Source organism: Acanthochromis polyacanthus, chromosome 4, assembly GCF_021347895.1.
Source record: "Acanthochromis polyacanthus isolate Apoly-LR-REF ecotype Palm Island chromosome 4, KAUST_Apoly_ChrSc, whole genome shotgun sequence".
Lineage (NCBI taxonomy): Eukaryota > Metazoa > Chordata > Actinopteri > Pomacentridae > Acanthochromis > Acanthochromis polyacanthus.
In genome coordinates this window covers 15993917-16005611 of record NC_067116.1, presented here as the reverse complement: position 1 = coordinate 16005611, position 11695 = coordinate 15993917, and the positions used below count along the sequence as shown (strand labels likewise).

The window sequence follows — 11695 nt, the reverse complement described above, 5'->3', positions numbered from 1 at the left end:
CTGCCTGGCCACTCCTTGTCATTTCTCCCTACTCTCTCTTCTTTCTCACGTACGTGTCCCTCAAATTCCTCCACATCTTCTTCACTTCTTCAACTATAAAGTATGAATAATAATAATATCTACCATATGCCACAGATACTAAAAGCAGAAAACACAACACCGGACGGATTATTTTCAGTTCTGATTAGATGCGTTGCGATGTCTTTCTGTCTTGATATCATGTACTGTAATGTGAGTCGGGGCCAGTACCGGGTAAGCACAACATTAAACTATAATCCATAAACGTAAGGTAACAACCGAGACCTAATTGATGACTGTGACATCAACGTAATTGACAGTGAAAAGTATGTTGTATGCCGGTGAATGGGACGTCGCAACAACACGCAATCTGATTGGTCAGAAGTGGTCACAAAGAATGCGAAACTTTAGAAAAATCGACCATGATCCGAAAAAATAAATGCCGCAAAATCGCTGAGCGAGAAAACGTTGCCGATGTGAACGCGTGTATTGACAGGATACAGGTTCGAAAAAAAAATATTGACGTCCGAAAAAAACACACGTAAAAAAACGCACCCGGTGTGTAAGGACCTTAAGAACTCCTGAATTGAAATGAAACACAATGCAACTGAAGCAGTCATCACAAGAGCAACATAACACAAACATACATAAATAAAAGACGCACAGTCAGGCTGCAGTCTTGTATGGGTCTGCATGTACCCCAAATGATGTTTTTATATACACCACAAACCTGGTTAGAATCAAATAAGCTTTGGTTTATGTGATGGCAACTATTTGAATGACAACCCCCTAAAGGGACTGAAAAATCCAACTTGTAAATAAAAAATATGACAAGTTATATGGGGTTCGCATGGACCCCAGGTGTACTGATGAGGGTGAAGTTCTCAATAAAACCCCCCCACTCACTCATCACAACCAGTCTCAACAGACAGCTGAATGCCAAACTTAAGCTTTTAAGACAGTAGTTCACAAACCAGTGGCTGCATCGATCTTTAGGATATTTTAGACGTTTTAGACATGGTCTGCAATAGTGGTACAACAAAGAGCTACAAGTATCATATTTGGAGGAGGTGGGCATTACATTTTTTAGTTACAGGACTTTCACTCAGGACAGTGGGGTTCATATAGATTATTATTCCTCAATATGATTCACTTGTTATTCAGTTTTTGTTTCTGTCTTTCATTATTTGCTATCAGGCGAGGTTTAGTCACCTAAACTAAAAAAAGATACAAGCTTCTCCATAGGGCTGGACCCGAATATCCCGAATATTCGAATTTTCGTTTGCTACGGCACTATCCAGATATTAATTTGGTATCCGAATATTATCTTGGTATGTTGCTCAGTATCTACTCTTTGATATGTCAGGTTAATACGACGTTACTCGCGAGAGCACGGCTCGATGTCACGTCCAGCATCCAGGCAGCAGGTCAGAGAGTCAGAGGAGTGTCGTCTTGGAAAATAGGACAGCGACTTACCGGAGAAAAGTTATTAGCTTGAGATAAATAGAATAGATTTTACAAGTGAGGTGATGTTCCACGTCCCCAGAACCAGTCTACGCCACCAGGGGGCGGCACGCCCAGGCGCCCGCTCCTGCCTACTGCCCGGTTGACATAGCACCCGACCCCGACTTCCTGTCCTGTAGGTGGTGGGTCTATTGGGCAGTGGCCCCGTGTTACTTCTTCAGGCTGTGCCCGACTGAGCCCCACGGGACCCCAAGGCTCGGCCACCAGATGCTCTCTTGCGAGCTCCCCCCGCCAGGCCTGGCTCCAGAGGAAGGCCTCGGTTTCCCTAACCCGGGCGAGGTAGCGGCTTCACCTTTATTTTATTTCATCGAGGTCCTCTGAAGAATTACAAGTGGCCATGGAGAAGGACTTTCGGTCGGCCTCGGGGAAGTTCTGGCAAACAGTTCGACACCTCAGGAAGGGGAGGCAGGGCTTCGCTCAGGCTGCGTACAGTCAGAGTGGAGAACTGTTGACCCGTACTGGGGATATCATCGAGCGGTGGAAAGAGCACTTCGAGTAACTCCTGAACCCGGTAAACACGTCCTCTATGGAGGAGGCAGAGCCTGAAGACTCGGGCGGATCTTCATCCATATCCATGGCAGAGGTCACCGAGGTAGTTAAGAAGCTCCTCGGTGGCAAGACCCTGACATGCTGAAGGCTCTGGACACTGTTGGACCGTCCTGGTTGACACGTCTATACAATGTCGCGTGGGCATCGGGTACAGTGCCTGTGGAGTGGCAGACCGGGGTGGTGGTCCCTATTTTCAAAAAGGGGGCACGGAGAGTGTGTGCCAACTACCGTGATATCACACTTCTCAGCCTCCCCGGTAAAGTTTACTCTAGGGTGCTGGAAGGGAGGTTCCAACCGATAGTCGAACCTCGGATTCAGGAGGAGCAATGCGGATTCCGTCCCAGTCGTGGAACAGCGGACCAGCTCTTTACCCTTGCGGAGCTGCTGAGGGGGTCATGGGAGTATGACCTACCAGTCTACATGTGTTTTGTGGATCTGGAGAAGGCCTATGACCGTGTCCCTCGAGGGGCTTTGTGGGGGGCATTGCGGGAATATGGGGTCCCGGGCTCGTTGCTACGAGCAGTTCGGCCCCTGTACGACCAAAGTGAGAGCTGTGTCCGCATACTCGGCACTAAGTCAGACACATTTCCGGTGGGTGTTGGACTCCGCCAGGGCTGCCACTTGTCTTCAATCCCGTTTGTGGTTTTCATGGACAGGATTTCAAGGCGCAGTCGTGGTGGGGAGGGTTTTCGGTTTGGGAGCCTCAGGATCGCATCTCTGCTTTTTGTGGATGATGTGGTTTTATTGGCATCCTCAGACCGTGACCTTCAGCACGCACTGGAGTGGTTTGCAGCCGAGTGTGAAGCGGCAGGGATGCGGATCAGCACCTCCAAGTCCGAGGCCATGGTTCTCTGCCGGAAACCGGTGGATTGCTCCCTCCGGGTTGGGGGGAGTTGCTTCCCCAAACGAAGGAGTTTAAGTATCTCGGGATCTTGTTCACAAGTGATGGGAAAATGGAGCGAGAGATGGACAGGCGGATTGGTGCGGCGTCAGCAGTAATGCGGGCGTTGTACCGGTCCGTTGTGGTGAAGAGGGAGCTGAGCCATAAAGCGAAGCTCTCGATTTACCAGTCCATCTACGCTCCAACCCTCACCTATGGTCATGAGCTTTGGGTAGTGACCGAAAGAACAAGATCACACATACAAGCGGCCGAAATGGGCTTCCTCCGTAGGGTGGCTGGACTCAGCCTTAGAGATAGGGTGAGGAGCTCAGACATCCGGAGGGAGCTCGGAGTAGAGCCGCTGCTCCTTCGCATCAAAAGGAGCCAGTTGAGGTGGTTTGGCCATCTAATTCGGATGCCTCCAGGGAGACTTCCTTTGGAGGTTTTCCGAGCACGTCCGCCTGGGAGGAGACCCCGGGGTAGACCCAGAACTCGCTGGAGGGGTTATATATCCCATCTGGCCTGGGAACGCCTCGGGATCCCCCAGGAAGAGCTGAAGGGCGTCGCTGGGGGGAGGGAAGTCTGGAACGACCTGCTTCGCCTGCTGCCTCTGCGACCCGGCCCCGGATAAGCAGAAGAAAATGGATGGATGGACGGATTTTACAAGTTAAATAGACATTCGCAAAATATTGATTTCCAGCTAACATTACGTAACATATGAGGTCCAGGAGCAAAAATGACATTAACCAAGTAAGATAAATATCAGTGGTAGGACACAATTTTAAAAATGAATCTATCTAATTAGAGGCTTTGTAATTAATTAATCACGACGGATGGCATCAAAAAGCAATCTCTCACAAATTCAGCAAAGTTTTTCCATTTAAATAATTTTTGGTTGATGACTGAATTGCTGAACAGACAGATACGTTAACTTAAACAACAAGTATATTTCATTTATATTTATCTGGATTTTTAATCTGTCTACTACATTTACAGATTACTGCAAACTCAAAGTTCATTTATCGCGATTATATTCAGTATTTTAAAGTTTTTTGCAAGCTCAAGCACCTTTAGCATCTTGAAAAGTGGTCTATTATGGGATGGCTATGTGGCGAGACGAGGGGGTGTTACGGAGCGGCTGTAGTATGACAGTCTTGGTCAAATCATACACTAACTATATTGTTACCGACAACGCCACCTGGGGAATTTCGCCCCAGGAAGTAAGTTTTCAATCAAGTTCACCCTTAAGGCACACAAGTTCGTTTTACTCAGGGGCGAGGAGACACGTTTCCATTCAAAAAAACATATTCTTTATTTAACAGACAAGTTAAAACACTACAATACCATTCACACAGGGACAAATGAACGGGGGAAACTAAATTAACGCTGAGGCTTACCGGGGTGTGTAGGCTACAGGTCGGTGGAGAATCCCGATGCAGCAAGTTTCCGTGTAGACAACACACTTATGACCCAACAAATATTCCCTGAACTTTTCCGTCAGAGCCCACTTAAGGGCCAAAAACTCCAACTTCATGGAGCTATAATTTGCCATGTTCCTCTCGGTGGGCCGCAAACCTCGGCTCGCGTAGGCTACTGGCCTCACCTTACCAGCTTGCTCCTGGGAGAGCACGGCACCCAAGCCACCATGGCTTGCATCTATTTCCAAAATAAAAGGAAGTGAAAAGTCGGCATAGGCCAATACTGGGGCGGTGGTAAGCCTGGCCTTCAGTACCTGAAAACTCTCTTGACACTCAGTGGTCCAACACCCAATGATGCCACGCCCAGAATTACCAGTTCTTACACGGCCCCACTCGGCCACAGCCTTATGCAGAGGGGCTGCCAACTTGGCGAAGCCCTCCACAAACCGCCTGTAGTAACTGGCAAACCCAAGAAAAGACCGCAAGTCTGACACTGTCGAGGGAATCGGCCAGTTGGCAACCACCTCGATCTTACTCGGGTCAGTGGAAACACCATCACCAGAGATTACATGGCCCAAGTAATGCACCTCCTTCTGGAAAAAGGAGCATTTGCTGAGCTTTGCTTTGAGGCCTTCCTGTTTGAGCCTGCATAGCACAACATCCAGTCTCTCTAAGTGCTGCTCCACAGTTGACGAAAACACAACAATGTCATCCAGATACAACAACAGGGACTGACACTGTTGATCTCCAAAGATGCGCTGCATTAGCCTCTGAAACGTGCTAGGGGCATTACAAAGACCAAAGGGCATCCTGTTCCATTCAAACAAGCCGAATGGCGTACAGAAGGCGGTCTTTGGTCGGTCTGTCTCAGTCACCGGTACCTGGTTGTAGCCACTAGCCAGGTCCAGAGTCGAAAACCAGCGGGCACCAGACAACGCGTCTAAAGACTCCTCTATGCGTGGCAAAGGGAAGGCGTCCTTTCTGGTTTTGCTGTTCAGCTGTCGGTAATCAACACACATACGAAGGCTACCATCCTTTTTCCTAACTAACACGATAGGAGACGCATAGGGACTGCTACTCTCTCGAATGACCTGTGATGACAACAGCTGGTTGATGTGCTCTTTCACTGCCTCATATTCAGAGGGAGGAATGCGCCGATAGCGTTGGCGAACGGGAGCATCATCAACCAGAGGGATATCATGAGAGACCAGATTTGTGCAGCCCAAGTCTCCATCGTGAGCTGAAAAGACAGGGGTGTATTGCCTAAGCAGGGACCGCACCTGACCCTGCTCCCCAGATGACAATGAGGACAGGTCTATGTCGTCCACCTGCTGCTGCACTGTGGGGGAAACAGTTTGAGACAAGACAGTGGCCACCCCTGACGGAACCTCAGTGACGCCGGATGGAAGGCTGACGACATTTACCGCGTCTAATGTGCCGACAACAGTGCGGGGGTACAATAGCACATCTGTTGAACCCACATTGACGACTGGTATGTATGCAGTTCCCCGACTTACTCGAACCAGAGCAGGGGACGCCAGCAGGCCAGCAGGCAACCCGGAGTCCAATGGTTCAAACAACACAGTGGACTCTGAAAATACCTCAGAACATGTGGCTGCCACGATCTTCATGACACCACCAGGAATGCGCCAAGCTCTCTTACCCCTGACTTTTACCTTCCCTGGACTGTCCTGTGGGGCCTCAGTGCTAGCACGATGGCACTGCTGCAGCGCCCGCACAACAGGCTCTGGGGACCCACAGACACAGGGCTGAGAAAACAAAGCTGCGCCATGCTGCCCAAAAAGTTCTTGGTAGCACTTACGGATGATGTTCATCCCCAAAACGCCAGGCACCTGTGCAGGCACACCACCAGGAGGGTCCCTCACAACCAACACTCCGCAGTGTGACATCAACTTGCCGCAAAGATATACCTCTAGCTCTAGATAGCCAATATAAGGGATCTCCAGGCCATTAGCAGCCCTAAGCTGCAACCAGTGGCATGATTGAAGGCGCTCCTGACCCCAAGGCTCAAAGTGCTGGCGGAAAAAGCTCTCAGAGATAGTAGACACCATGGAACCAGTATCTACTAAACAGGGCACCCTTACTCCACCCATGTCCACACCTAAATGGGGACAAGACGAAATCAGTTTAGAAGCCTCTAAACTAGCTGAAGCAACCTGTGAGCCAGTAGCGACCCCACCCAAACTGTGGCTCTGCAGTTCGGTGGGCACTAGTTTTCCGACACTGATGCAGAATGAGACCGCGCAGCAGAATTGGATGGGGGCTGTGAATGGGACAGTGAAGGAGGAGGAACATGCACTTGACAGTCCCTCGCAAAATGACCAGGCTGGTGACAGCGCCGGCATATTACTGGACCATTTCGGGGTGGACGACTATACTGGGGAGAGGTCTGCAGGAGAGCAATGCTTTGAGTGAGCTGACTGAGTTGCTCCTGCTGACGCTTGAGCATCTCCCTCAGCTCAGCCATCTCAGACACTGGGGGTGAAACGACAGTTTCCTGTGGGCCAACATGAACACCGTACTGAACACCAAACACAGAGGGGACAGAGTGACTGCGACCCCTCGCACCACCAGGCAAACCCTCGCGCTCCCACCGGATCGCCTCTGCCCGGACATCAAGCAAAGTGTAATCAGGCTGTCTACGCACCAACTGCTTCAGCTCACGACGCAGGGAGCTATCTAGCACATGCTCAACAAATTGGTCTCTCAACAGGGCTGCTGAATTGGGCATGTGACTAGGCGCACGCTGCTCCACTTTCTCCATGAGGCCCATCAAGGCTAGAGAGAACTCCTGAAGAGTTTCTCCCTCTTGCTGCCTCCTGGAGAAGAAAGCCTCCTGCAGAGCAACATACGACTCAGAGCACCCATACAGCTCCTGTAAAATGGCCAATACTGTGTCAGGATCTCCCCTCTCTGCACTGGAGCGATACTTAATCTCCTCTCTAGCCTCTCCCTCTAGGTGATCGAATATGAAAAACGCCTGTTCAGACCGGGATAAATGTCGGGCCCTCATGCATGCCTGTATTTCTTCAACCCACTCACCCAACCCTATGCCTGTCCTCCCCCTGAAGATGGGACACTTCCTATCTCGGGGCACGAAAACTAGTCTCTCTGTTACAGGGACACTAACAGTGGAGGGGGCAGTAGGTGGGGCAGATGAAGTGGATGGACCGGCACTAGGGTCAACCTGTTCACGCCGCAAGCGCTCATTGTCAGCTTTTAACTGGGCCACCAATTCCTGGAGTTCCTGCAACTCGGTCTCCATGACTACAGCAAAACTTAACAGGCTAATAAGTATGCTTGGATATGCGGCCGACAGGTGAAGTGTGTGGAAGGGTTCTCACCAAAACCTACGCAAGGGACGACTGGGGAACTACTGCTGCTCTGTCTCCGCAAACACCACTGCTTCAATGTGCCTACAAGAAAAACATCGTTAGGGCACAGGAAAGAAGAAAAAGATACATATATACAAACACCAAGCAAAACAAAGGAGGAACACGTGTCTCTGCCGTTAAATGAGTAAATCCTGCCGACAATGCCAGATTGTGGCGAGACGAGGGGGTGTTACGGAGCGGCTGTAGTATGACAGTCTTGGTCAAATCATACACTAACTATATTGTTACCGACAACGCCACCTGGGGAATTTCGCCCCAGGAAGTAAGTTTTCAATCAAGTTCACCCTTAAGGCACACAAGTTCGTTTTACTCAGGGGCGAGGAGACACGTTTCCATTCAAAAAAACATATTCTTTATTTAACAGACAAGTTAAAACACTACAATACCATTCACACAGGGACAAATGAACGGGGGAAACTAAATTAACGCTGAGGCTTACCGGGGTGTGTAGGCTACAGGTCGGTGGAGAATCCCCAACCAAAAATATAAGCACCCAGGCACACGTGACAGTCACACACAGCACACACTCAGTGAGGAAACCTAGAACCCAGGGAAGCACAGCACACGAGAAGGGGGGGGGGAACCCCGCCACCAGGTCACCTCCACCACCACCGGACCTCAGCAACTAAAGGGAACAACACAAAAGAAATTAGTGGGGTCACATTAACACAATTCAATTAACAAAAATAATAACCTCTGCCCAGACAAAATATCAAAACCAAAAGAAATTAGATAACAAATTAAGCAAACAGGCAGAGAAACTGAATAAAGGAACTAATGAGAACAAAAACAAAAGAAATAAACAAATGTGGAGAGGGATCTAACCCCACTATTCACAATCGCCACATTAAAATACCTACATTAAATGCCAATTAAAACCTTGGTGCAAAAGCAACAACCAAGAGACAAAACAAAAGCAAAAGCAGCATAAAAGGAAACAAAGACAAAGCAGCAGCGGTCCCCCGTAGCTGGTGGCTATGTATGTTTCGAGTTCTGGCCGCAAACCTGGTCAGCAGATGCTGACGTCACTCACGCACCATTTGCAGACGTCACTCGCACCATTAGCAGAGGGATCTGAGGACCCGACGAATCTGTCATTAATGAGTTCGCGTTTGTATACAAAAATCAGAGAGTGCAGGAAACTACCTACCAGTTAGCAGGTCAACCAGTATGACACACACACCACGAAAGAGGGAGAGGGTACCGCACAGCTACCAGCGTCCACCTACAATCAGGCTATAATTAGCCACGGTAATTATCAGCCGTGTAACAGGCAGAGAGGAAGACACTCACCACAGCAGGCCATTCAGATGACACACACACATGAGCCTGGAGAGCACCAAGTCGGCCACTCTGTAGCACAACACAAAATCATTAGCTCCCTGCTACGCGAGACAAAAGCATCAGGTGAGCAGACAAGCCGCGTTACCTGTCCGAAGCAAAGCGTCCGGTCCGGAAATGACATCACCTGTCAGGAGCAGCGAGAGAGAGATGGCAGGTAGGGATCGCCCCTCTTATAAGTGGGTGCGCCTCGGGTGGTTGGCTAGGTCATTGCCAATTAGGCATGACCACCCACTGATGCCTGTACTGCCACAGCTACACTGGCTTGAAGTGCTGCGGTGATCAGAAAACTATTTGTTGCACAATTTGCAAATAACCACGTTTTTATCCAAGCTGCCATCAGGAAGATTTTTAAAAGAAACTTTCTGCCCAACACACTTAGTGTTCTCGTCTTCAATCACTGTTCACCAAACTTTGTTGTGCACTGACAGTGCATCCTGTGATCTTCTTCACTCCTGGAAAACAGACTTTAGGTTCATTAGCGCGACCTACCTGGCTGGAGTGTTCATCAGTGTTTTCGGTGTGCCAGAAATTTGGGAACTGAGAAAGGTGCAGTTAAATACATAATTTTTTTTTATGCATTATTTTTTCACTAAGTAATTAGTCAAAATTAACAAGGGCATAGAGGTAAAAAGCGATATATGCAGTGTTGTCTTCATTTTAAATTCCAAAAGGATTTTGCGGCTCCCTGTGTTTTCTTTTCTGTGGGAAACAGGTCGAAATGGCTCTTTGAGTGTTAAAGGTTACAGACCCTGAGCTAGACCATGTCATCCCTCCAAAGCTTCGGTATAACAACAGTATCAGAAAGTTAAAAGGAGAATCCCGAAAAGCTGAGCAACAGTGGAAAAAGACAAAACTTCTCACCCATCTCCTGCATATGAGGGAGTTGCAAAATTCTTCTTATTCACGAGTAAAGAGTAAGAGGCTCTCCTATTTTTCTAATCTGATCGCATCAAAAACACAACTCAACATCCCTGTTGTTCTTGATGACAAGCCTAGTAAATCCTACCCCAGCAACTGGTTGTGCAACTTCTACAATGGACTGTGAGTGATTTTGAAACTATTTTATCAGTAATATTGAAAACATTAGAGCATCAATTACACTTGCTAATTCACTTCCACCCACACCTGAGCCTCCACCACCCACCACACTGATACATAAAGCACCAGTCAAAAGTTTGGACGCATCTCTTCATTCCAGCCACAGAAACCACAAAATAACAGCACCTCAGATTACAGATCTGAGGCGGAGACGACTTGTGGCAGAGACGGCCCAAATATTCGGATCCGTTCGTCTGGTCTCCCGGGTCCAAATTTTGCCTTCGTTTTGTCTTCAGTTAAACTGAAGAATTCCCAAACAGCAGAGATCTTCAGCATGTGTTTATGCAACGAAGTGAAGCGTGACAACAGAGTCGGCAGCCACCCGGGCATTCAGGTGGTGTTTACAAACACAAATGGAGGAGCCGAAATGAGCCGAAGAACACAGGCGAATATTCGGATACCAAAATTAATATCCGGATAGTGCCGTAGCAAACAAATATTCGGATATTCGGGTCCAGCCCTAATGATAATACTGCCTCACTGCAATCAAGGACTGGATTGCAGCAAACTTCCTTCAACTAATCACTGATAAAACTGAAGAGTTGACTGTTGGTCCCAGTCACATTTCCTGCAACATTACCCCCCACCTCAGACCACTTTCAACCAACATAACACATGCAGCTAGAAACCTGAAAGTCATCTTAAATCATAACCTCAACTTTAACCAGCACATCAAAATCTTACTCCAATCTTGCCTCATACAATTTAAAAATATAGCTGTGCTTGCACTAGGGAAAATTTGTCTCTAGCCACTGTGGCTAAAGTGCGAGAATTTTGTTTAGCCACATTTAGCCACACTTTTTCAGAATCTGTACTGCGGCGCGCGAAGTTGTGGACAAAAGACAAGACAGTGGAGGATATCATCTTGGGCTTTGGGAAATACTGATACAATATATTTTTCACCCTTTTCTGACAGTTTATAGAACAAATAATTAATCACTCAATTGAGAAAGTAATGGACAGATTCAAAAACAATAAAATGACCAATTAATTGCCAGCTAAATAGCAGCTGAAGGCCTGAATAGCAATAATACAGGAAGAAAAAAACGCATGGGTTAACAAGTTGGGATGGACAAGGACCAGGGGATTGGGGATGAGGGAAGTGTGTGTGTGTGTGTGTGTGTGTGTGTGTGTGTGTGTGTGTGTGTGTGTGTGTGTGTGTGTAGCAAAGGGGGAGGGGTGTTGGTGGAAATGGAGTAAGCCAGGTGCAGAGAGTGAGAGCTGTAGTCCGAATCCTTTTTTCTGATTGGCTGAGACGAGACACGTGACAGTGTGCATCTATTAATGATCGGAAGCATTCGGGTCGCTCCGGTTATACTCAGTAGCACTCTTCAGTAAAGGAGACACGGTTTGTTATTTTCATTGATTATCGCTCGGCAAATTATGAAAAAGTTGTAAATTAACCCTTTTTTCACATTTATTAGGCAAAATTAGCTTCGCCACCGTGG

General features: G+C 48.1%; 1 protein-coding gene across 3 annotated transcripts; it reads right to left on the bottom strand.

Moving 5' to 3' along the window:
• Positions 1-6336: 6336 nt before the first annotated feature.
• On the bottom strand, positions 6337-9395 carry LOC127533709 (uncharacterized). Of its 3 annotated transcripts, XM_051947453.1 has the most exons (4): positions 9099-9395; positions 8956-9030; positions 8245-8430; positions 6337-7826 (listed from the first exon to the last, which is right to left on the bottom strand). In XM_051947453.1, the coding sequence occupies exon 4, from the start codon at positions 7673-7675 to the stop codon at positions 6620-6622; it is 1056 nt and encodes a 351-aa protein (XP_051803413.1). In that variant the 5' UTR covers positions 7676-7826; positions 8245-8430; positions 8956-9030; positions 9099-9395; the 3' UTR covers positions 6337-6619. The 3 variants fall into 3 exon arrangements, 2 of the variants coding, with proteins under 2 accessions (XP_051803413.1, XP_051803412.1); XM_051947452.1 differs by having other exon boundaries at positions 8956-9395; XR_007941461.1 differs by lacking the exons at positions 6337-7826; positions 8245-8430 and adding an exon at positions 8438-8879 and having other exon boundaries at positions 8956-9395.
• Positions 9396-11695: the final 2300 nt, after the last annotated feature.